Genomic DNA, 27642 nt, shown 5'->3' on the forward strand with positions numbered 1-27642 from the left:
ACGGGGTTGTTAAAAAGCCCATGGAAACAACTTGCCAGTCTCTTACACCAAGCGGCCTGGTGGAGCCTGAAGCTGCGAGCACGGTTTAGTTTGACAACCCGAATGTGTTGGTGTCCTTAACGCACGAGGGAGCCAATTCTTTGTTGGCAAGGTACATTTTTGCATCTTTAATGTGCGATAGCTATTTCAGCACTAGACTTTAAGGCTTGTGGCTTTGAAGTCTAGTGGGATAGGAGCACTATTGTTTAATTTAACTGCGCTGTCGTACTGAAAGGGGGTAAGATTTTTCAGGTCAGATTAATAATTAATATGTAAATAAATAACTTCATGAACTAGTGGTTTGGCCCAAACTTATAACTTGGACAGTGATTGTTCATCTTTTATTATCATAAAGTAAAATTCAGTAAGTCTTTAGTAGGTCGTCAGTTAAGCCCTTCTGAAGGGATGTACGATATTTTCCATCAGAAGTTGCTGGTATTGGCTGACCTTGATGTGTTTTGGCCACGTATTTAAATAGCTTTCCAAAGTCCCTAGGCTCACCAAATACCAACTGGATCAAACTAGCAAATTCTTGGTATCGTTCTGACTGCCTTGTCTAGCTTCTAGGATGTGATTGCCAGGGCCCGGTTGATAACGCTGTCTCAGTGCAGCTATAATATTGCCCATGTTCAAAATGTGATTTATTTTTAATCTGTTGGAGAACATGCGACTTTTTAACAAGTTATCACAGTTTATATCTGAAAATGTTTGCATTTAAATGAGATAATAGCATGTAAAGCTGTCCAAATTTTTTTTACTGAAACAAAAATGATTTTGTATTCAAACTGTGGTAACTGTGCTATGCAGGTTGACTGTGGAAAGCTGCTGTGCAGGTTGACTCTGGTTAAGAAGGCATACGGTGAACTGGCTTTCATCAATCGTGGGACTGAGTTTAAGAGCCGAGAGGTAATGTTGCAGCTATATAGGACCCTGGTCAGATCCCACTTGGAGTACTGTGCTCAATTCTGGTTGCCTCACTACACGAAGGACGTGGAAACCATAGAAAAGGTGCAGAGGAGATTTACAAGGATGTTGCCTGGATTGGAGAGCATACCTTATGAGAATATGTTGAGTGAACTCGGCCTTTTCTCCTTGGAACGATGGAGGATGAGAGGTGACCTGATAGAGGTGTATAAGATGATGAGAGGCATTGATCATGTGGATAGTCAGAGGCTTTTTCCCAGGGCTGAAATGGTTGCCACAAGAGGACACAGGATTAAGGTGCTGGGGAGTAGGTACAGAGGAGATGTCGGGTAAATTTTTTACACGGAGAGTGGTGAGTCCGTGGAATGGGCTGGTGGAGGCGGAAACGATAGGGTCTTTTAAGAGACTCCTGGATGGCTACATGGAGCTTAGAAGAATAGAGAGCTATGGGTAAAGCCTAGGTAGTTCTAAGGTAGGGACATGTTCTACACAGCTTTGTGGGCCAAAGGGCCTGTATTGTGCTCTAAGTTTTCTATGTTTCTAAATCAACAGTGGTCATATTTACGGTTAAAAATGAGAGGCTCTTATTGCTTGTAGGGGGAAAATACTGATTCTTGAATGCAAACATTATAAAACAGACTTTTTATTTTCATCAATGTTCAAAGTTTTTTAAAATCGACGTACATATATATCACCATATAACCCTGAGATTGATTTTCTTGTGGGCATACTCAGCAAATCTATAGAATCGTAACTATAACAGGATCGATGAAAGATCAAGCAGACTGCAGAAGATGACAAACTGTACAGATATAAATAAATAGCAATAAATGAGAACATGAGATTATGAGATAGAGTCGTTAAAGTGAGATCATTGGTTGTAGGAACATTTCAATTCTGGGGCAAGTGAGTATAGTTATGCTCTTTTATTTGAAAGTCAGATAGTTGAGGGGTAGTAACTGTTCTTGACTCGACTCAAGATTCTCAAGGAATTCTGGACAAATATTTACTTATCTCTGCTCCATTTCAATTTATTAAATGCACTAGGCATACAAAAAAACTATTAAACTGCCTTCACAAACGAGAAAGTCTGCAGATGCTGGAAATCCAAGCAAGACACACAAAATGCTGGAGGAACTCAGCAGGCCTAGCAGCTTCTGTGGAATAGAGTAAGCTGTTGACATTTCGGGCTGAGACCCTTTCTCAGGCCGAAACATCGATTGTTTACTTTTTTCCATGGATGTTGCTTTGCCTGCTGAGTTCCTCCAGCATTTTGTGTGCTGCTATTAAACTGCCTTGCTGTGGTATTATTCTGTTGGTTTCATCTGAGCACCTGACCTTAATTATGTCCTCAGTTCCCATTTTCCATGTTCACACGCTGTTGAAATTGCTGAGGTTTGTTCAGTACTCTTGAGTGCTTCTGAGCATATGGTTTATGGTCTTGTGCCTAACCTTGTGCTAAATTTAAATTGTCTGTTAATCTCTTATAGAATATCTTGGCACATGCTAAATGTGCCCAACTAAAATAATGCTAGAAGTAGCTTGACATCAGTAATATTTTCAGTACGTTTTTAATCACAATGATGGGACCTTTGTCATGTTTGCTTCATTTTTATAATCAGTACATTCCCTTGGTTGTGATAATTTTCCTTGTGATTGCAAATATCTTTCTTTTGTTTATTTTTCCTGCTCTATTATTATCTGATCTTGTCCTAGATTGTAATGCAATTCCTGCATCATTATTTCCTTCCTCCTGTAACTTACAAATAGACGTTTTCAAAGAGATAGTGAGGTAGGGTTCATGAGTTCAATGTCCAGAAATCGGATGGCAGAAGGGAAAAAACTGTTCTTGGACCACTGAGTGTGTGCCTTCAGGCTTTTGTATCTCCTTCCTGATGGTAACAATGAGAAGAGGGCATGTCCTGGGTCGTTGATGATGGAAGCCACTTTTCTGAGGCATCGCTCCTTGAAGAGGACCTGGATGATGGAGTTTCTTAATGATGGACACCAGCCTTATGAGGTATCTCTCCTTGAGATACCATCACACTGAGCACGGGGGCTCCCCAGGGCTGTGTGCTCAGTCCACTGCTGTTCACTCTGCTGACCCACGACTGTGCTACAACACACAGCTCGAACCATATCATCAAGTTCGCCGATGACACGACCGTGGTGGGTCTCATCAGCAAGAACGACAAGTCAGCTTACAGAGAGGAGGTGCAGCGGCTAACGGACTAGTGCAGAACCAACAACCTGTCTCTGAATGTGAACAAAACAAAAGAGGTGGTTGTTGACTTCAGGAGGGCACGGAGCGACCACTCCCCGCTGAACATCGACGGCTCCTCGGTAGAGATAGTCCATCTTCCCCCCCACCCATCCTCATCACATTCTACAGGGGTTGTATTGAGAGCATTCTGAGCAGCTGCATCACTGCCTGGTTCAGAAATTACACCATCTCGGATCGCAAGACCCTGCAGCGGATAGTGAGGTCAGCTGAGAAGATCATTGGGGTCTCTCTTCCCGTCATCACGGACATTTACACTACCCGCTGCATCCGCAAAGGAAACAGCATTATGAAGGACCCCATGCACCCCTCATACAATCTCTTCTCCCTTCTGCCATCTGGGAAAAGGCTCCGAAGCATTTGGGCTCTCACGGCCAGACTATATAACAGTTTCTTCCCCCAAGCTATCAGACTCCTTAATACCCGAAGCCTGGACTGACACCTTGCCCTTCTGTCCTGTTTATTATTTATTGTAATGCCTGCACTTTTTTTTGTGCACTTTATGCAGTCCAGTGTAGGTCTGTAGCCTAGTATAGCTTTCTCTTGTGTTTTTTTGTTACGTAGTTCAGTCTCGTTTTTTGTACTGTGTCATGTAAACCATGGTCCTGAAAAACGTTGTCTCATGTTTGCTATGCACTGTACCAGCAGTTATGGTCGAAATGACAATAAAAGTTGACTTGACTTGACTTGAAGCTGTCTTAGATACAATGAAGGCTTGTACCCATGATGGAGCTGACTAATTTTACAAATCCTTGCTGCTTATTTCGATCGTGTGCAGTAGCCTCTCACCCCCATACCAGACGATGATGCAGCCAACTGGCATGCTCTCCATAGAACATCTGTAGAAATCTGCAGTGTTTTTGGTGGCATACCAAATCTCCTCAAACTAATGAAATATTGCTGCTGTCTTGCCTTATTTGAGGCTGCATCAGTATGTTGGGACCATGTTAGGTCCTCTGAGATGCTGACATCCAGGAACTTGAAATTGAAAGTCATCAGTCTAAAAGGTAAACAAGAGGAAATCTGCAGATGCTGGAAATTCAAACAACAACACACACAAAATGCTGGTGGAACACAGTAGGCCAGGCAGCATCTGTAGGGAGAAGTGCTGTCGACGTTTCGGGCCGAGACCCTTCTAAAAAGTAACTCTTTTGCTTTCTATAGATGATACCTGACCTGCATATTTTGTGGACATAGTCAAGCGTGAACTTGACACTTCATCAATTCCCATCTGCTTTTCCTCTCTCATGTTATCTTCTTAACTGCCCACTGCCTCCCTCTGGTGCTCCTTGCCCCTCCCCTCTTTCTTCCATTGCATTCTGTCTCTTTCACCAACTTCCTAGCTTTTTGCTTCATCCCTCCTCCTCCTCCAAGCCTCCAAGTTTCACTTATTGCCTGGTGTTTCTCTCTCCCCTTCCCCCCCCCCCCCCCCCACTCCTCAGCTTTCAAATCTACTCCTCAGCTTTTTTTCTCCAGTTCTGCCGAAAGGTTTCAGCCAGAAACATCAACTGTACTGTTTTCCATAGATGCTGCCTGGCCTGCTGAGTTCCTTCAGCATTTTGTGTCTGTTGCTCAGATTTCCAGCGTCTGCAGATTTTCTCCTCTTTGTGATTTGATACGATTCCTTCATGGTTTTCAAATTTGTAATTAAAAGAAGGGTGTGAATATTCACTGCTATATAAAGCATCAAACCATTTAAACCTGAATTTAAAACCATTCAAATTCAGTATGTGGATTGATTCTCTTTTAGCAAACACTCCAAAGCTGTTTGAGTATGCCTGCAAGAAAATGAATCTCAGGGTTGTGTATATGGTAACATATATGTACCTTGATAATCTTACTTTGAACTTTAAATACAAATCTGTTAGTATTTTTCCTTTTTAACTGAACAGATTTCTGCCTTTTTGTTTTGTGTAAATACGGTGCATCATCACTTCTGATACAATGTCCTAACCACTTGGGTTGTCTTACCTCTGATTTTAAAATTATGCACTTGTGTTAACAGACTTTTATTTTTGTAACTTTAATGACTCAGCCAAGATAGAAGAGAGGACATTTTTGACTACTGTGGTAACATTTTGATTGCTGTTATTGCATGGCCTAACCGCGGAGGCTGTTAACCTGCAGATAGCAAAAGGCCGCATGTTTCCCACTTGTCTTGTTTCTGCTTAATTTGCAGTATTTTTACGAGAAACATAAACTCAAAATTCTGAGTGGGTAATCTGTCTGAAATTTTGTTGTGTTTAACTGGTTCTAGAAAGCCAGTTGATTAGAACAAATTCAGCATTTTTTGTCACAGGAAATCTGTTTCAAATCAGATGAGGGAACCATTTATAATTTTCACTACTTGGGTTCATGAAGATGGCTGCTATGGAAATATGTGGGTAACACTGTAATTTGACGTTAAAGTGGAAGCATGTGGTTGAAGAATAGACAATTAAAATCTATTCTGTTAATACATGAGCTTCTGAGTATCTATCTACTGCCTGTTACTGCACTGGCATTTAGGGTTGCAATGAAGGTCTTCCATCTCTGGTAGTGTCAGTGGCTCAGTCTTCACTACTGTCAGACATGCAGGTCCCGGGTGGAGACTCAGGAATACCATCACACGCAGACCTAGAAGGATTCTTCATTGCTGTTTCAGTTTTACCAGTCAGGGTTGTTAGCCCTGAACTGAACCCCCCAAACCTGGAGGATCGGTGGAGTCTGGCCTCTACCTTTTGACCTGATTGGCATGGGTGACCCTACCAAGAGCCAAAGCATAAAGCCCTGACTCCAGCCAACAGAGCTCTCCAGGTCATCGAGGCACGCAAGCCTCCAAACCCTATGACAAGGTTGTGCTTCTCTTGGAGCAAGCTTCTGAGTGCATATATTTACTGTTACTGATTAGTTGTACAGTTTTTATTGTACATCTATTCAGGTATTTTATGGTATTGAGATTTGTATTTTTAGCAATTGCTTAAGCTTTGGTATTGAACAAAAACCAATGAATTATTAACTAAAAATGAACTCCCGTAGTTGTTTTTTTTTTACCCAGTTCCCAAGGTTGGTTCCTTTTTTTTCTACTTTTAAGGCCAAGTGACTAAATTGGGAGAGCTGTGCCATGGATTAGTTAAGAAAATTCTAACACAGTTGTACTTACAGAATCATAAACACAAGAAAGTCTGCAGGTGCTGGAAATACAAAGCAACACGCACAAAATGCTGGAGGAACTCAGCAGGCCAGGCAGCAGCTATGGAAAAGAATAAACAGTCGACGTCTCAGGCTGAGACCCTCCTTCAGGACTGGATAGGAGAGGGGGAAGATGCCAGAATAATCAGGTGGGCAGAGGAGAAGGAAGATAGCTGGAAGGTGATAGGTGAAGCCAGGAGGGTGGGAAAGGTAAAGGGCTGGAGAGGAAGGAATATGATAGGAGAGGAGAGTGGACCATAGGAGAAAGGGAGGGAGGAGAGGACCCAGGGGGAGATGATAGGCAGGTAAAAGGTCAGAGTGAGGAACAGAGGGTGGGGGAGAATTTGTTTACCTGAAGGAGAAATTGATATTCCTGCACAAACAAGAGAAAATGTGCAGATGCTGAAAATACAAGCAGCACACACACAATGATGCAGGAACTCAGTTGGCCAGGGTGCATCTATGGAAAAGAGTAGTCAACGTTTCATACAGTCAAGTACAGTATGTAGGGACCAAACTAGCAACCTCGCAAACATAAAGTCCAGTTGTGGTTTTGTAGTTCTGTATGAGGGGGGATAATTCAACAACTAATGGGAAGGGTGGTATTAAAAATAACCCCTTCTACAATGGTTGAATCTAGCACGAGTGCTGAAGACGGGGATGAAGCATTAACAATCACATTCAGCCAGAAGTGCAGAGTGGATTATCCGTCTTGGTTTCTCCAGAGAGTTTCACCTGCATAGAAAGCAGTCTTCAGTTAATTGGATTTGAACCACATGACATCAAGAAACTGCATACCTGAATTTGAGAGCTGGCTGCCATTTTAGCTAGGCATCTATTACAGTTACTACACTGGGAAATACTCAACAATATGGAAAATTGTGAACACGATATGACAAAGCATAAAATAGAACTAATTGCCACCCAAACATCCCACTATCATCAACAAAGTGAAGTTATGATCACCTGCACAGTCAAGGGGCATTTGCTCACCAATAATCACCTTATAAAAGCCCAGTTTTGATTTTGTCAGTAGAATTCAACTTCAGATTTTCTCACATTCGTGATCCAGACATGGGCCATATAGTTAAGTTCCAGAGGTGAACTGTAAATGACTGCCTTTATATTAAGGCAGCATTTGATAATGTGTGACATCAAGCAGACCTGGTAGAATGGAAATTATCGGGCACTGAGGGGAACACACTTGGGAGTCTTACTTCATAGAAGAGAAGCTGGTTGTCATTGTTGATCACCGATGATCCCAGTAAAAATACATTGCTGCTGGTGTTCTTCCGAGCAATGCCTTAGGCCCCATCAGCCAGCTGCATAATCAATGACCTTTCTTCTTTTATAAGGTCAGAATGGGGATGTGCTGTTTTCAGTTTCTTGATTTTCCGTTGGAACTCCTCTGCAAATCAAGTGGATCTTCACTGAGACTTGCATCAGGATTGGGCTGATAAGTGGAAAATAAGTTTCAAGCCACCAAACTGGCAGCCAATGAAAAGAGCGTTTAACCACTTACCCTTGTCATTGAGAATCTCTTTCCCACCACCCACCATCATCAACATTCTGGGGTGTGTCACCCCAGACTCTCAACTGCGTTGCTGGATATCCTTTGGTAAATAGTGCCTCCAGGCCTTTCCAGTGCATACAGAGACTACTTAGGAGTGTGATGGGATGCTCTCTACCAGCCTCTATACAGCTGCAACAGTACATGAGAAACTTAAATAGGATTGACTCTGATCCACCATTTTAAACGCTCATTCCCTCTACCACTGGCTGAAGTGTTTATCATGTATAAAATATATTCCTTTTACTCACCTGGGCAATTCTGATAACATCTCCTAACCCCAAGTTTCTTCATTGCCCTGAGGAACTACAGCAGTAACATTGGTCACCAATATCCCACGACTACAACCAGCTTCCTTTCTATGAAGTAGGACTCCAACTGTTTTCCCCTTGTTGCCAACTGCAGAGGAGGACAAGGACTTCGGGCACGTGGATAACATTACAATCTACAAATGACCCTCCAACTCGTGCACTGCTCCTCTTAGAAAAATATTACCATTATATAATCGTTTAGTCTAAATTTATTTATTGATTGAAATACAGCGTGAATAGGGCCTTCTGGTCCTTTGAGCCATGCTGCCCAGCGATCCCCTCTTTAATCCTAACATAGTCATGGGTCAATTTACAATGACCAATTAACCTACCAACCGGTATGAATTTGTACTGTGGGAGAAAACCAAAGCACCCTGAGGAAACCCACGACACGGGTCACGGGGGAGAACATGGAAATTCCTTGCAGGCAGTGGCAGGAATTGAACCCGGGTCACTGGTACTGTAAAGCGTTGTGTTAACCACTACGCCACCATGCTGTCCAATTCCGGAAGTCCTGACAACAATTTGGAAGTATATTCACTGGATGGACTGCTCCTTCCACTCACACTCTTCTTCTTGGATTATTTTTTTAGGAACAAGGATTAAAGGCTGATGATGTCAATATTCAGATCCTGAAAAATAAACACAAACTGAACTGCTTCCCTCATTTGTGTTAAATGCATCTTTATTGCACAATTCTCTGTTCCTGATTTGTCTGTAATCATCCCACTACACTGCGTTAATACAACTGCACTCTGGCTAGATTGCTTGCCGCTCTTGTGGAGAAATCTCAAACTTTTCATATGCTTTCCTTTACTCATGTATTATTCGTCATGATTTGAATTTCTTCCGTTTTTCCCCTAGTTGCACTTCATTTTGAGTGCAAACAGAGTTGATTTGTTCTAAATCACTGAGGAGGATATGATGAACTCGAGACTTGAGTGTTGTTCTGTCTTTGATGTGAGAATTATTTTTTTTTAAATGACCTGGCATCCCTCAAACTTCAATGTTGCTGACAGTCCTGGGGCATTGAAGGCTATATTGTACTACACGTGAGACAGTCAAGCTCAATGCATTGGGAATGAAATGCAGGAGCCTGTCATTTTCTGTGTCACAACTGCAATCTTGGTAACGTCTGTTCAATTGCACTATTGTTCGAGCAATATGTTGTGTTGTGATCCATGAATGCATGGTTCAAACCTCTGCACCAAATTAATTAATTTTGTGAAAGATAAAAACTACTTTGTTACTCTTGAAGATCTTTCCTTATTGCTTGTTGGTGAGGAAGACCTGGTGAGGTGAATTTTCGGGTTTTTTTTGCCATCCTTTGAAACAATTTATATTGCTAGTTATGAGTGCTTTCTATTTTCTGATTTCCAGATATATACTTGTATTTAAAATTCACTGTCTTGCATTAAGCTTTTGTGTTTTGTGCAAAGTGTTGAAGTTGTTTGGACAACTCTAGAAAATTTTCCCATTGTTCTCAAAAGTGTTGTGACAATTTTTGTTTTCCAGATGATTCCAATATGGCAAAATAAACCTTATGGGTCTTCCCGCAGTGTTGTTCGAATGATTGGATCAAACCTCCCACTGAGACCGTGTCCTAGGGTTTGTTTTCAGGTAATGCCATTTAAATTAAAAATACCAATACGTGCTTGTAAAACAGAACATAGAAGAGTACAGCTCAGGAACAGGCTCTGCAGCCTACAGTGTTGTGCCAAACCAGCTAAAATGCAAAAAAAAACAAATACTGATCCCTCCTATCTACACCATGTAAATATCCCTCCATCTTCCTTGCATCCATGGTGTCTATCCAAATGTCTCTTAAAAGCCTCTAACATATTTGCCTCTGTCACCATACCAGGCACTGCATTACAGGCACCCATCACTCTCTAAGTAAAATAACTTGCCCCTCACATCCCCCTTGAACCTACCCCCTCTCACCTTTAATGGTATTAGACATTTCAACCCTGGGGAAACAGATATTCTCTGTCCTTTCTATCTATACCTCTCATAATCTTGTAAATATTTATCAGATCTCCCCTCAGCCTCCCGTGATAGCATTTGCCCTCTAAACCAGGCAGCATCCTGGTGAACCTCTTCTGCACTCTCTCCAAAGCCTCAACATCCTTCCTATAGTGGGCTGACTAGAACTGTACACAATACTCCAGATGTGGCCTAACCAGAGTTTTATTAAGTTGTGTTTGGGAAAATATTTATTATTGTTGTAAACTTTGAAATGTCAATATAGTCGGCCCTCCTTATCTGCATGCGTGAATTCAACCAACCGTGGATCAGGAAAACCTGGAAGTTCTCTCTCCAGCATTCATTGTTTGAGAGTGTACAGACTATTTTTGCTTGTTATTACTCCCTAAACAATGCAGTATAACAACTGTTTACATAGCATTTACATTGTATTAGGTATTATAAGTAATCGAGAGATGATTTTAAAGTACAGGCGGTCCCCGGATTATATTTAGCTTCAGTTAGTCAAACGTTTGTCTTAGTATATATGTTACCTTTCTACGCATATAAAACACTTAAGAAATGTATGTATTTCAATAATTAAACCACTGCCTTGCTTAGTAATAATTGTAGCTTTCATCGGGCAGGGCCTTTCTCACTTTATCCATTAAAATTGTTCCGATCGTTGACTGACTGTAGCCTAATGCTTTTCCAATGATCGATGGCGTTTCACCTCTTTCTGATCGCTTTATTACTTCCACTTTATTATCAATCGTGATCGTGATTATTTTCGTGAACAGAAATACTGAGGATTCAGAGTTGCGCTGGGTCCTAAAGTCCACCGCACTGAGACAGGTTAAATAAGGGACTTGAGCATCCGCTTTTTTTTGATATCCATGGGGGGGTCCCAGAACCAATCCCCCACGGATAAGGAGGGCTGACTGTAATCCAGTTAAAGAGCAGAAACATTTTGTGTTGCTGCTTAATTTGACAAGACAGTTTTGGTTTTTGTTTTGCATATTCATCCTTTAAGGAACTGCAAAAACTGGCTGTGTTGGTCTTGTCCTGTTTTTAAACAAGTCTGTGTAAAGCTTGATAGCATATAGTTGATCATAGCAGGTATGGTGTATTTTATCAAACCACATATTTAACTATCTAAGTAATGATATCTCTGTCTGTATATGTCCAAATACATTACATTCTTTGAAAACATAGAAGACAGAGGGTAGTGATTAGAGGGAGCTGGGGGTTTGTAATTAGTGGTGTTTCAATGGGATCCGTGCTAGGACCTCTGCTGTTTGTGATGTATATAAATGACCTGGAAGAAAATGTAAATGGGTGGGTTAGTAAGTTTGCGGATGATACCAAGATTGGTGGAGTTGTGGGTAGCGCAGAAGACTGGCAAAGAATATAATGCGATAACAGACCAGTTGCAGATTTGGACTGGGAACCCAGATAAATGTGAGGTGTTGCACCGTGGTAGGCAAACGCAAGGAGACAGCACATTAGTAAGGGCAAGTTCCATAACAGTGTTGCCAAGCAGAGAGATCTTGGGATCCAAGTTCATAGCTCCTAGAAAGTGGCTGCACAGGTTGATGAGGTGGTTAAGAAGGCTTATGGAATGCTTGCTTTTATTAGTCAAGACATTGAGTCAAGAGATTATGTTGCAACTTTATAAAACTCTGGTTAAGCCACTTGTGGAATGTTGCATACACTATAGGAAGAATGTTGAGGCTTTGGAGACTGTGCAGAAGAGGTTTAGCAGGATGCTGCCTGGTTTAGAGGGCATATGCTATCATGAGAAGCTGGGTGAACTTAGGCTTCTTTCTCTGGAGTGGTGGAGGCTGAGGGAAGTTCTGATAGAGGTTTATAAGATTATGAGAGGCATAGAGTGGACAGAGAGTAACTGTTCCCAGGGTTGAAATGTCTAATACCAGAAGGCATGCATTGAAGGTGGAAGGGAATATGTTTCAAGGGGGATATGAGGGATAGTTTTTTTTTTAAACCCCAGTGTTAGATGCCTGTAATACGCTGCCTCATATGGTGGTAGAGGCCAAATACTTTAGAGAATTTTAAGAGAGGTTTAGATAGGCAAATGGATGTAAGAAGATGGAGGGATATGGACATTATGCAGGTAGGAGGGATTAGTGGTTGGATATTTTTGATTTGGTTTTCAGTTGGTCAGCACAACATTATGGGCCAAATGGCCTGTTCTTGCTGTACTGTTCTAAATTCTATGGACAGATTTTTCTTTGTTACTTTTTGCACTGTGCTATATAAATGACACAATTCTCAAATGCTAAGAGTTCTAGTTGGGTTGAGTTGTTCTCTGATCTTGGCAATGTACCTGCAAATGCTTCATCACCATGTGAGGAGACATCGTCAGTGCAGTGTGTCCTCTGAATGCCTAGCCTTTATATTCTCAGTCAGCTAATTGGATGTTACTTTGGAAACTCAATTGTGTTGTGGGGAGGAAATCTCGTCACTATTTGGCTGTGGGGCATACTTCGTGCGTTGTGGTCTGGAATTGTTCATGGAAAACCATACTTCTAGGAATTTTCTTGCATGCCGTGTGTTTGCTTTTGTGAACAATTCTGTAAACAAACACGTGCACCTCAATCCTATTTATTAGCCAATGCAGGCAAAATTCCAGACCACAATGCACAAAGTTCACCACACAGCCAATCAGCGAAGTGATCTCCTCTCCACATCACTGAGCTTCTGAAATGATGTCTAATCAGCTAATTGCAAAGTATATAAAGGGCAAGCATTTGGAGGACCACACCACAGTCAACAGCGCATGGACAGTGTCTCCTCGCATGGCAACAAAATGTTTTCAAGTCAGTTGCCAAGACCGGAGAACAATTCAACCCAACTATCAACCACCCGAGCTACACAACTTCTGAATTATTTCCAACTAAGAATTCTCTTTGGAGACTTGACGTGCTTTATTTTATGTGTTCGAATGCAGATTTCCAGGGAGCAGCCCCTTTGAGCACTTTAAAGGTCTGCCGAGTAGAAAATTATCAGCTTGTTGTAAATCTGCACCTGGCTTATTTTCTCATTTGGATGTGTTGGGAAAAGTAGTCAAGCTTACTGAACTTACATGATTAAAAAAATGTATTTCAAGCATTTTTCATAGCAGTATTTTTAACATTCAAAGTAAAATTTGTTATAGTACATATGTGTCACTGCATGCAACTCTGAGATTCATTTTTCTGTGGACATACTCAGCAAATACAGAGAATTATAACTAACAGAATCAATGAAAGAACAATTGGATCATAGGAAACAACAAGCTGTGAAATACAAATATAAATAAATAGCAACAAATAATGAGAGCATGAAATAACAAGCGAAAGAGCCCCTAAAGTGAGGTCATTGGTTGTGGGAATATTTTGATAGATGAATGTAGATAACCCTTGATGTTGAAGGGTAGTAACTGTTCCTGAACCTGGTTCAAGTCCTGAGGCTTCTGTACCTTCTACCTGATGGCAGCAGCAAGAAAAGAGCATGGCCTGTGTGGGGAGGATCTCTAATGGATGCTGCTTCGATCTGTTAAAAGGCATTGGTGTTCTTGTAGCAGACCACAATGCAGCCAGTCAGTACACTTTCCACTACACATCTACAGAAATTTGTCAAAGTTTCTGATGTCATGCCAAATCTCTGCAGACTCCTGAGGAAGTAGAGGGACTGTTGTGCTTTCTTTACGATTATATTTATATGATGGGCTCAGCAAAGTATACAACTGCTGATGGTTTGTTGCAAGTTTGTGTTCTCAAAGGGGTAGAAAATTTCATGTGTGCACAGAATAGATGATCTTCATCCTACAATACAAATTGTAGGTCATAATTAGATTCTCAAATGATCCAGATTCAGTCAGTGGTTTAATGAGATTATTGAATACTGAAAGGGGCATTGTAAAATGGCCAACTTTACATTTGTTGAGGTCAACTTCAATGAACTAGAAGCCATGCACAATCTGGGCAAAATCTGCAACTGGAATAAATACACAATGGAGTGGTGGGGATGATCAAGGAATTTACTATGATTCAGGACCATTCTATAACCCCTAGGGACAAGTACAATAGCTGTCAGAAAAGCACAAACATGGATAATCAAAAGTAAAATCAAAACATACAAAAAGACAACTGTCCCTGAAAAGCTAATGGTGATTAAAAATAACCATAACTACAAAAAAACTATAAGTGGAAACTTGAAAGGGGTGTAAATGTTTACAGTTATACAAGGTGAATAAAACAGGACAGGAACAATTGGACACATTAAAAATTGATAGTCGTACTGTAAAATGAAAATATCAGAACTTGTCAAATGATTACTTCGCATTAATGTCTGTCATGGGGAAGAGGGAATTTTAATTAGTGAGCTCATTTTCAACAACTGTAGTTAAGAGGTTAGAACTGTGACAACTTCAGCAGTGCTGTAATGCATACATGAGGAAAGGGAATATACTCAGTGTTGATGCTAGTAAAATCCATGCCTGGATTCACATGGTTTGGGAAATGAGGTTATTATTCTTGCAATCTTAATATTTGATCAACTGAAACTATCTATACAAATTTCACGAGCATTGAAGACCCTGGTGGGAAATGTATTACTAGTACCTTTGGCAGAACATGCCCTATTCTCATTACCACCACCAGAGAGGAGGTACAGGAACCTGGGGGGACCCATCCAAGATTTTAGGAACAGCTTCTTCCCCTCTGCCATCAGATTTCTAGATAGTCTAATTCACTATTTTGCTCTCTGTTTACTCTCATCATTATCATTATGTGTCATGTTGTATGACGTGGGCAGTCATGGTCTTGACCATAATTGTTCTTGGTAAATTTTTATACAGAAGCGGTTTGCCTTCTGGGCAGTGTCTTTACAAGACGGGTGACCCCAACCATTATCAATACTCTTCAGAGATTGTCTGCCTGGTGTCAGTGGTTGTATAACCAGGACTTATGATGTATGCCAGAGCTACTTGAATGACCATCCAGTACTTGCTGCCGTGGCTTCACATGAACCTGATCGGGGACTGAGCAGTTGCTACACCTTGCCCAAGAGTGACCTGCAGGCTAGTGGAGGAAGGGAGGGCCTTACACCTCCTTTGATAGAGACACATCTCTACCACGCCACCCTCTTTTTATGTGTAATACCCTGGTTAAGAACATTTTATTACTACAACTATGTTGTTGGGTATTTCCTGTAACTTTTCTGTGAAACATTGTTCTGTTAATCAAACTTTACAGCACAGCATTTTGGTTTCTGTTAAGATGAGGAATCATTTGATCCACTTGGGAATGCTGTGTCAGCCAGTTGGATTTGTCTTGATAACATTTTGGCCAGTGGGTTGCCATAGAACATAGAGAGATGGGTGGCAGCCAATTTCTAGGAGGACATGGGTTTTGGGAGAGTTCTTTTTGGCAGTTGTTGGAGGAAGATGAAGGTGTAGAACAGAGCACAAGGGAAGATGCTCATGGTACCCTTCCCGAAGGAGAGAACTCCGTTGTAAGAGATGCTTTGTGCAGACAAATGGTTCCATGGAGCAAGTGCCAATTCTTCCAAGTTAGCCAGTTTGTTCAGAATGGATTTCATGAAAAGTTTGAACTGTGGCTGGTCTCTTTCATGCAGAATGTGAGTTCAGTGTCATGAATAATTACAGCAAACCACCCGACTACCCAGGAATGAGCTCCAATGTTTATGTGCACGTTATAGACTGGTTTAACTGTAATGGGCCTTTTTACTGTTACTGTTTGCCAAATTTGAAATATACTTCCGCTTTAATTTTATGACTGTGTAAGTTCCATTATTTCGTGATGAACGATAACTTTGCATGGGGAAGTATTTACACATCATTCACCATAATTTCCATTCCCTCATTGGAATATTCCAGCTTTCTTGTTTGGTTGAGCCCGAATCATACTGACTCTAGATGTGTTGCTTATTGAAGATGGCCGTCTCACCATCACCCATGCAATGTTGAGTCACGTGGCTGTTAGCCAGTAATAGCTAACAAACCCAATCTATTATGAGCCATGGTAAAAGGGTTACATATGCTACTTTTTGTATTATCATAACTTGCATGTTTTATGTATTGCCTTGTACAACTGCTGCAAAACAATAAGTTTCACAATATATTCTTCCAATTATGAATATCTTTCTGATTCTGAATTAATCTTCCATGAATGTGATTTTTAATAATCCAGATTTATGCACTTTGTTTCTGATTGATGAAACATCAAGCACGCAGAATTGTAATACGGGTGAAATTTTAAATACTTACAGTGGAAGGAGGCCATTCAGGCCACTGTGCTTAAGCTAGGCTTTTGTTTATTTTAGAAGCTGTTTGGGCAATTCTGACATTCCTCATTCTGGTTATTGTAAAATGGACTTGTAGTGTTGCAAAATAGTCACCAGCTTTCTCATCCTGAAAATCTGATTTGAATGTGGAATGCTGGGAGTTTTCAGTTGGTTGCTACAGAATTAGTGAAAAAAATCGCCATGAGAAAACTGATAAAATTTGAGTATGTGCACATACAAAGTTCAAAATAAGTATTATTATCAGTGTACATTTGTAACCAAATAAAACCCTGAGATTCTTTTTCCTGCGGGCATACTCAGCAAATTTATAGAATTATAACTATAACAGTATCAATGAAAAATCAAGTAGAGCGTAGAATACAACAAACTGCATATGCAAGTATAAATAAATAAAGAGAACATGAGATAACAAGATTAAAAAGTCCTTAAAGTGAGAACATTGGTTGTGGGAACATCTCAGTGGATGGGCAGGTGAGTGGAGCCATCTCTTGTTGCTCAAGAGCCTGATGGTTGAGGAGCACCTAACTGTTCTTGAACCTGCTGGCTCCTGAGGCTTCTGTACCTTCTATCTGATGGGGGCAGTGAGAAAAGAGCATTATGTGGGTGCTGAGGATCTCTGATGATGGATGCTTCTTTCCTACGGCAGCAATTCATGTAGATGTGCTCAATGGTTGAAGGGCCTTCCCTTTGATATACTGAGCCGAATTCATTAGTTTTTGTAGGATTTTCCATTCAAAGGCGTTGGAGTTCCCATTCCAGGCGGTGATGCACAAATATTGTTTGGAATGGGAAAGGTCATACAGTATATAAAGATCACTTTAAATCAAATGACTTAATTTGCAATACAATAACTTTGTATTTAGGTAGTAAGCATTAGTTTTATTTTTGTACTCACACTCTTACAATTGTAGAAGAATGACATTTAGCTCATCAAGATGTTGCTGAATCTCAGAAATCCTATTTATCCTTTGCCCTTACCTATTTTGTTGTAACCTATTCTCTCCCTCGGGCTCATCAGCCCTCCACCCACCAACGCTAGGGCTAAGTTTACAGTACCCAGTTAATCAGCATGCTGCACATCTTTGCAGTGTGTGAGGAAACCAGAGTGAATGGAAGAAATCTGTTCTGTTACAAAAAGAGAGTGAACATCTCCACTGACAGCACCAGAGGTTAGGAGTGAGTCTGGCTCACCGAAGTTGTGAGGCTGCTTGCTAAACTACTCTGCCGCCTCTTTAAGCAATATAAATATTAACATAATGTAATTGAATGTAAAGGGCGAGGTGACTGCAGTAAGGAATGAAAGATGGAAAATAACATTGTGCAGGTTTAAGTTCCTAGTATTTGATTCATTCGTTTCAATCATTGAGTCTTCAGTAATTTAAATCCTCTGCATATCTTGACTTCACGTTCTGTTGGGCACGTATTAACTGGATTTTTAAAATTTAAAATATGATAAGAAGGCCCATATGCCTTTGTAAAACCCCAATCCATTTACTTATTTTGTTCAGCCAAATGTTTCTAATTCTATTAATAAAATCTTCTTTCAATTTCCATTAATGGAATTTCTTTTCCCTTCAGCTTGTTCCTGGGCTTACTGCAGCTGAGACTTTGAGTTCCATCCACGGCAATAAACCAGCCGTTCCGACCCTTGCAGACATTGCATGGATAGCTGCAGATGAAGGAGAAGCCTTTACAAGGATGAGGTATTCACCAATGCGACTGAATCTGAGTTTCCCCAAAAAGTGGTGTATTGGGGTTGTGTGTGAAGTTATGTTGCCAAGAAGTTAGTCAAAACAACAGAAACCAGTTAATTCTACTTTTAATAGAAATAGGGTATGAAGTCAGCAGCAAACTGTTTGAGAGAAAATGTTGCTCACTTAAATATTAAAATGAGTCAGTCTGGCCTTGAGTGATAGAGATGTGTCTCTACCAAAGGAGGTGTAAGGCTCTCCTCTTCTTGGATGGGTGACTTCTCCAATTGTCATGAAATTGTTAACTGGTATCAACATCTAGGTTAGTACCAAAGTGCATTCTACTGCGGTATTTCCCAAATGAGTGCACTTTTAATTCTATTAATTCATCCTGAATCCATTCTAGGTCTTTTAGGTGTCCCAGCTATTTGCTACTTAAAAATATCCCTGTGACTGAAACCAACATTTTAGCCATAGTGGTGTAAAGGTTCATTTTGCCATTATTTATTGAGATAGAGTAGACCCTTTGGCCCTTTGAGCTGCACTGCCGAGCAACCCCCTGATTTAACCTTGCCCTAATCATGGAACATATAACAGTGACTAATTATTTTTTTAATTGGTTTTTTTATGCATTTTCTACAACACTACAGATAAGAAACAAACCCAAACCAAAATGAAAAAAAATTAATACAGTGCAAAAATAAACATACAATAATAATATAATACAAAAGAGATAATTGAGAAAGCACCCAAATTGAAGTCATAACAGTGACTAATTAACCCACCAACCAGTACGTTTTCATACTGTGTGTAGCCAGAGGAAACCACGTGGTCATGGGGAGAACGTGCAAACTCCTTACGGACAGTGGCTGGAATTGAACCCGGGGTCGCTGGTACTGTAAGTCGTTGTGCTAACTACTATGCCACCATGCCACCCCAAATCAGACAAAATCACTTGACACCTGTATGTTTTAGATTTGTAGTTTTAATACATAGCTCTTGAACTATGGGTTATGTTTTGATTGTAAGAAACTGTTATGAAAACTTTCCCTCTGATAATATTTGTAAATGTATCTGATTTGGATTACAGAGCTGATGCTAGACCCTACAGGGAAGAATGGCATCCGACTCCACTGCTTATAATGCATAGAAATTCTTCAGTGCCTAACTTCCGAAGGGAAGGGAGGAAATACGAAAGCCTGAAGAAGCCGGGTCTGACTGCACTGAATCACACTGTGGCACTTCAGGATGAACTTAGCCGCTTGCGAGAGCAGATTGCTAAAATCGTTGCTGTGCCAGAGAGTAAAATGGAAACTGGTGAGTTAGTGAAAATATTGTCTCCCATTGATAGCTTCAGATACAGTTAGAAACATAAGAATTGAAGTTTTATGAATGAACTAGCCCAAGCTGTTGGTAACGAGTGGCAGTTTAGAAACAAAGTTTAGAATTTCACAGTGGTTGAAGATTCTTGCAGATTGTTGTGTATGGAAGGGAAATTGAATAACAAAAGGTTATTTCTATTCTCTATTTCCCATCCCCTTTTCCCTCTTTCATCTTGTTTCCTTGCCTGCCATCGCCTCCCTCTGGTGCTCCTCTCCCTTTTTCTTTCTCCCATGGCCTTCTGTCCTCTCCTATTAGATTCCTCTTCTCCAGCCCTATATCTCTTCCACCAATCAACTTCCCAGCTCTTTACTTCATCTATCCTCCCTTCCCCCCCCCCCCCCAGTTTCATCTATCACTTTGTGTTTCTTCCTCCCCTACCCCACTTTCTAACTCTGACTCCTCATCTTTTTTTTTCTCCAGTCCTGCTGAAGGGTCTCCGCCTGAAACATCAACTGTACTCTTTTCTATAGACGGTGCCTGGTCTGCTGAATTTCTCTAGCATTTTGTGGTTCTTGCTATGAAGATTTGGAGTTGCTTGGGTGTTGTGAATGGAAAATTTGAGTGATAATGTTTTTTGCAGAGGGAAAATTAGGGCACTCATGAGGGGTATCTGTAATTAATATGGGTTGGATTATTGGTAGTATTTTAGTACATTGGAACAGTAACTGTAGATGTCTAAAAGAACAGTAAGGCCAAACCAGTTGAGGATTGAAGGTAAAAGATTTTTTTGTCAGTGGATGGGTACCTTTTTAAGTCTCGATCCTGTAGAATAGCACATAGTTTAGTAATCTCATGCCATTGTTACGAACTGGTCACATCTGGATACTGAACCATTGGGTACTTCAACGTACTCAATGTCAGTGTATATAGAGTCATAATCATAGAACACTACACAGAAACAGGCCCTTCAGCCCATCTAGTCCATGCCAAACTGTTAATCTGTCTAGTCCCATCGACATGCACCTGGATTTAAAAACGAACTTCATGACATGTGAGTGAGATAAACCTGATTCTGCTATGGGTCGCTGTTGTGTACTGAGTGTGGGAATGGGGCAGGGAGAGGTAAATCATGGTTGGGAAAAGTGGAAGGGAAAGAGGAAGGAGCGGAAAGCATCAGAGAGACATTCTGTAATGACCAATAAACCAATTGTTTAGAACCAACCCTCAGTGGCAGTCCTTCTCTACCACCTATTTCACACCCTTCCACTGTGTTCCACCATCACAATTCCCAACATCCTTTGCTCTCGCCAGATTTAGTCTCACTCTCTGCATTATGTTGACAAATACAGTACTGAGCAAATGTCTTAGACGCCCTACCTAAATATATTTGCCTAAGAGTTTTGCACAGTAGTGTATCTATACCCCTCATAATTTTGTATGTTTCTATCAAATTCCCCTCATACTCTTACAGTCTATGGAATAAAGTCGTAACTTGTTCAACTTTCCCCTGTAACTCATGTCCTCAAGTCCTGGGAATACCTTGTAAATTTTCTTTGTACTCTTTCAACCTTGTTTACATCTTTCTTGCAGGTAGGTGACCAACTCTAAATTAGGCCTCTCCAACGTCTTATGCAACTTCAACGTAAGATTCCATCTCCTGTACTCAGTACTTAGATTTATGAAGGCAAACATGCCAAAAGCTTTCTTTACAATTCTTAACTACCTGTGACACCATTTAAAAAGAATTATAGATTGATATTCCCAGATCCCTTTGTTCTACTGCACTCCTCAGTGCCCTACCCTGGTTTGTCCTCCCAATTTACTGATCCAGTTTACCTTAGGAAGGCAACATCCATCATTAAGGATCCCTACCACCTAGGACATGCCCTCTTCACACTGTTACTATTGGGAAGGAGGTACAGAAGCCTGAAGGCGCACATTCAGTGATTCAGCAACAGCTTCTTCCCCTCTGCCATCTGATTCCTAAATGGACATTGAACTCATGAACACTATCTCACTACTGTTTTTTATTTCTGTTTTTGGTCTACTAACTCCATTTTTTTCTATATTTATCATGTACTGCTGCCATAAAGTTAACAGATGTCAAAGTATATGCCGGTGATATTAAATCTGATGCTGATATAGATGACAAACAACAACAGATCCCTGGAGCACTCCACATGTCACAAGCCTCCAGTCAGAAGTAACTATTTACTACCACTCTATGACTTCTCCCACAAAGCTAATGTCTAATCCGATTGATAACCTCATCTTGAATACTGAGCAACTGGACCTTCTTGACCAACCTCCCATGCAGGAATCAATATATTTCTTTTAGGGAAAAAAAAGTTCATCCAACATGTGCTAAGTTAAAGAGGATCTAAGATTTCCCTCTTGTCTTCCAGAATCTGCTCCTTTTACACCAGAACTTGGTTCTCCTGACACGTCAAGTGTTGCCTGCTCTCTACCAGATTTTGAGTCTGCATATCCTCCATTAGCGTCATTTACCTTAAACGATGATATTCCAGAAAATGATCCAGCTGAATCTTTGAGCATTGCATCATTTTCCATGGCTGCTTCATCAAACTTTGACCTTGATTTTGAAAGTAAAAGGCAGGATATAACTGCAAATGAAGATGACGAAACCTCCTGTCTATCAAAATCCACAAGCTTTGCAGATATGATGGATATTCTGAAAGATATGAACAGGGTTAAATTAAACTCCTTACAAGGGTGAGTTGGAAGTGGAGATAACTTGAGGGTATAATTACATATTCATGTTAACAATATTAGACTATGTTTTAAAGTTGGAATCTACTGTATGAAATAATAATGACTGAAACTTTGTAACACAAACATTCCATGTTTCTCTACCATTTTGATAGAACCATAGTATGACTAAAGCATAGAAGGAGGCTTCCACACTAGCTCTCTACCAAAGCAATTCTTCCATCTACCAGCCCATTCTCTGTAGCCTTGCAAATTTTCTCTACTGTTTGGTTATCTGGTTCCCTCTTGAGGGCTATAATGGAAGCCACCATGTCATCAAACAGTGCACTCCAGATTCCAACCATGTTGCATTTTTCCCAAAAATAAGTTTCTTTCCATGACACTCCTAATTCTCTTCCCTTTTATTTTATACCCATGACCTTTAGGCCTTGATGCCTCCACCAAATGAAGCAGCCCTAAACTATTCATGCTTTTCAGACCCTTCATTTTACATGCCATCAAATCTGACTTCAGCCTTCTCCTCAAGTCACATCAAGTTTATTGCCATATAATGTATGTAGAAATGAGACAAAGTTCCTTCGAACCAGGGTGTAAAACAGTACATTTAACACATGAAACTTGTGAAGGTAAGGATAAAATCTACAGATAAATCACACATAAATAACAAACTAAAGTGCATTAATATTAAATATTGTAAGGTATGGAACAGATTAATCAAAGAAAGCTGTTCCAGTATCCTCCTTATATTTTCAACACTCATTCCAGGAACTATGTTCTTAATTCTTCTCTGGAGCCTCTAAGGCCGTCCTACAACAAATCAATCTATCGATCTCTGTAGGATTTTGTAAGGCTTCGGCACAATTTACAAGATCTACATAATATTCATCACATGGAATGTTTCATTTTACAAATATTTTTATTCTGAATAATCCATTTGTTTATATACATGTAAAGCCATCTTTTTCTGTTCTGTAACAAGAGATTTTTGTACCACCAGTGTGTGTTTTTTTTTCGGTTTGACAGCCCTTATAATTATTCAGTTATGTGGCCATTATATGCAGAAAGCCGTAACTCCACAAACTTTATGTGTACAAAAGAACATATTACAGATGCTGGAAAACTGGAGTCAAAGCAGAAAATGGCAAGTCAAACTGTGTGTGGAAAGAGCAATAAAGTTAATCAGAGCTAACCTGATGCATAAGCTCTGTTTCTCTCAGGCACTGCCTGATCGATCCTGTCCATAACCATCCGAAATATAAACAAAATGTTGGAGCTACTCGGGAGGTCAGATTCCATCTGATATTTCACAGAAGGATATGAGCTGATGAGTGCAACCAGCATTTTCTTGGTTTGTTTTCAGATTTCTAGTATGTGCAGTTTTTTGGCCTTCTCCCCACCTCCCCCTTTAACTATAATTTGTGAATTAGCTTACAATTCAATTCACGTTTAATTGTCATTCAACCATACATGAATACCCACGAATAGAGCCATACGAGACAGCATTGCTACGGGGTCAAGGTGCAAAACACAATGCAAAATGCTTTCACGGAATAAGAGTCCGGGCACCCCTCCCCTCTCAATGACACTGTGGCTTAATGTCCAATCTTCACACGTACAAGTCAACAAACCCATATAGAATATCAGTAAGATACAACGATGCAGAATGTGCATGTATATAGTCCAGACCTCCCAGCCCATCGAGATCATCTCTCGACTAGTCCTGATGTCTGACACCCACTAGGGATAGCACAGCTTTGAGGCCCAGTCCTCGTAAATACAGGCACAAATAGAATGTTAGTAAAAACACAACCAGACAAATATACTCGTATATAGTGCAGAACCCTCAGTCCAACTGAAATCTTCAGTCAACCACAACTGAGCTGTGTCGCCTCCGGTAACAAACTAACATCGATAGTAACAGCATTAATGAATGTCAGACAAAACTTGCAATATGTTGCAGCTGTAGTAAGTATCCATCAAAAAAGTTATTTTACAACAGCTTAAGTTTGATGGGAAAGACAAGTTTTAACTACTAACATTGTGTTACTTTAGGTCCAGGAGAGGCTCTCAGCTTTTGAAAGAGAATGACCCTTCGGTACTCATATCAGAGGCATTGAAACGCAAGTTTACCGTACCAGACAGTAGTATTTTTATGAAGGAAGACTGATTTATGCAAGTTCTTCAAACATCAAGTAGTACCCACAACTCAAGTAAGTCTCAATTATGTACACGGTGAAAGTTAGGTCATTGTTTAACTAACCCTTTCCATGAATAACAATTTAGACAGCTTGATTTTGTGCATAAATGACTTAAGAGAATAAGAAAGGGATGAATTCTTATAATTCAATAAAACTAGCTGCTGTAGTTAGGAGGTATGGTCAGATTGTCAAGTGAAAATTTCTTCAAGGGGCTGCAATATTTCTGATTGAATTCTTTGGGCATGGTATATTATAATTGTTCCACAGATTAAGGCAAAAGTTTCTCATGAAGATAGGCAATGTTACTGGGGTGAGGAAGGGGTACAGTGGGAAAGGGAGAAAGAAGGCTAGCCAAGGAAGAAGCAGTGTTTTTAAATGATGTAGTGTGAGGGCAAATTTAGTGTTGTATTAGGAACTCCCATCATAGGGGAAGCAATTAATGGGGACGTTTAATGGCAGGCATTTTACTTTGGGAATTGAATGGGGGGGTGGGGGTGGGGGAGGGAATACAACAATGGAGGTTTTGGCTCCCAGGTGATTCCAAGAATTGGTGATTTTCATGAAGCTGTAAAGAAGTTATTTCCCATATGGACTTTTCCCAGTATAAGTTAAACACTAAAATTAAAACACATCTGATAGGTTTGTTTTTGTCTTAATATTTCTGTCTTCACCTTAGGTCTCATAACAAGACCTGTTGATAGAAAACTGCAGTTATTTGGAAAGGACTGCTGTACTCCAGTATGCCCTGTGGACCCTACTATTAATACATAAAGGACCTGGAGCAGAACTGTGCCGATCAGGACACTCCTGTTCTCTTTGCACTGCAATATTACAGGTGGTGGAAACAAGGTTATAAACGGAGCAAGCTTGTATTTGTGCCTTGACTGATGGAAATAGAGGAATGTCTTCCTTACCTCAGTTTTTCTTTAGGGGGGTGGGGTGGGGTGGTAGACTAAGATGGTAGAGGTGGCGATAAATTGGGCATTTGATTTAAGAAATAATTTTCCCTTATCTATTTTACATTCTCTCAACCACCACACTGCGCCCTCAGGGAACTGGGATACCCAAGGAAAATTCACTAGTTGAGGGGCTTAGTGGTTTCCTCAATTTCTAAATGACAACTTCTCTGTTTAACATCCTTGATTTTTGCATCCAAAGCAGCCCTGCAGATTTTCTCTTGTTTGTCACACCAAAGTGGATGGCTTTTTGAAATTTGAGCGTGTAGATGATTGCAGCACAAAGAAGAGACTTCTGGCCTATTTTACCATATTTACTCAAAATTGATTTCCACTGCTTTTGAAAAGGAATCTAATAGCTTTGTGCATTTCCAAGTGTTATCCACTTACATTATTAAAACAGTTATCTGTAAAAATATTCAGAAATAAAACCCAAGTATGGTCGGGTTTGCTGAATGTATTTACATGTACTGCCCCTTTAGCAACGTGGGGGTAAAGATTTGATATGAGAAATGATCATCGGAGCAGTGAATCACATCACCGTCCTTCAAATTCTTCTAGCTAAATTTAAAAAGTAAGATGAAAGGTCACTGGACTATATATATACACGGTCCAACAGGAAATGATTTACATTAGATGCATTAGCAGCACATTGTTGCTAGCCAGCACTCTAATTAGACACATTGGACATGAAATGGGAATTGAATGGGCACAATAGAATTGTGCTTGTGTTGCACTTCTAATATTCCCTTCTGCCAATACTAGTGTATTATCAACAAAGATGGAAAAGGCCCCATGTTAGTGTAGTGGTTAGTGCGATGCTGTTACAGCTTGGGGTGTCCTGGTGTTGGGAGTTCAATTCCGCTGCTGTATGTAAGGAGTTTGTGTCTTCTCACGTGAACTGAGGTTTTCTTTGGGTGCTTCAGTTTCTTCCTATGGTTGATGGGTTAATTGGGCATTGTAAATTGTTATTCCATAGGGTAGGGTTAAATCAGGGGGTTGCTGGGCTGCATGGCTCGAAGGGCCTATTCTCAATAAGTAATAAGGTTGCTGGGTGGTGTGGCTCGTTGAGCCAGGAGGGACTGACTGTTCCTTGCTGTTCTCTAGATAAATAAGTAAAATTAATATTTATTTCTGGATGGATTGCTTTCCTCTTGTTCTTTTTTTTAAAGGAAGACATTACACATTGCACAGAATTCACTGCTAATGTTTTTGTGCACAACTTGCACCTCCACTCACACTTAACTTATTTAACTAATGTATTTAAGGTGTTGGGAATAAGTTGCTCGTCATAGTGCCATAAAATTTGTTGATGTGCTTGGAGCTCTGTTACACAAACCAGCTGGAGTAACTTTTCCTAACACTTTTTTTCTCCACCTACTACCACCGCCAACCCTTACTCCCCTCAGTTTTGTTGTAATTATAGAACCTTTCTTTTTTGTTAGTGACTGCATTTTTAATTTTGGTGGGATTTTTTACGTTAACTTTTTTTTGTCAGCGAGCAAAGAAATCTTCGGATGAGCTAGCAGTAAATGTTTCAATTGGTAAATAAACAAGCTTTGTTTTTGGGAATGTAACATTTTGGGCCCAAGTACTTCAGTCGTGCACTATGGACATGCACAGATAACTAAGTTCTTCCTGCATGTTTATGGTGCCACCTCAGACCAGATGGGTGAGAGTTTGGCATACTTATTCAAAACTATTTTAGTACTTAAATGTAATACTGCATTATTGAATGTTAATCTAGATTTAAGTGCTCATTTCACTCAATGTTAAAAGCAATAAATGTATCAGCATGATGGGTTAACTATTTATTACATTTAAGAGGGAGATCTATTGAAATGGTTTTTCACCCATGTAATAAAAAGATTTTTTAAACATTGATATTTCTGAAAGTACCAATAAAAGAACTTAAAATATTTTGAGGTTTCTGAACTCGTTTAGTTATATAATGTTTTTTTTTTGCAGCCAGCCAATTATTTGGCATTATCCCAGCACCCACAGAATTTTAGTTTGTGTTTGGATGAAGGTTTTATTGTCTAACGTGTCTAGAACCAAGTAAGGGAAATATTTGTAAGTATAATCATCTTGGAGAATGGTTAGCAAGCTTGTCCAGTGAACACGACTGCTGTGATAATTCATCTCAGTACAGG

General features: G+C 40.2%; 1 protein-coding gene across 2 annotated transcripts; it reads left to right on the forward strand.

Moving 5' to 3' along the window:
* On the forward strand, window positions 1-27408 carry mtfr1l (mitochondrial fission regulator 1-like). 2 transcript variants are annotated; one of them, XM_073028420.1, is made up of 8 exons: window positions 1-151; window positions 847-945; window positions 9812-9916; window positions 18170-18294; window positions 19373-19599; window positions 22011-22338; window positions 24388-24545; window positions 25210-27408. In XM_073028420.1, the coding sequence occupies exons 3-7, from the start codon at window positions 9812-9814 to the stop codon at window positions 24500-24502; spliced, it is 900 nt and encodes a 299-aa protein (XP_072884521.1). In that variant the 5' UTR covers window positions 1-151; window positions 847-945; the 3' UTR covers window positions 24503-24545; window positions 25210-27408. The 2 variants fall into 2 exon arrangements, with proteins under 2 accessions (XP_072884521.1, XP_072884522.1); XM_073028421.1 differs by lacking the exon at window positions 847-945 and having other exon boundaries at window positions 4-151.
* Window positions 27409-27642: the final 234 nt, after the last annotated feature.

The sequence above is a fragment of the Hemitrygon akajei genome, chromosome 24 (genome assembly GCF_048418815.1).
Source record: "Hemitrygon akajei chromosome 24, sHemAka1.3, whole genome shotgun sequence".
Taxonomy (NCBI): Eukaryota; Metazoa; Chordata; class Chondrichthyes; order Myliobatiformes; family Dasyatidae; genus Hemitrygon; species Hemitrygon akajei.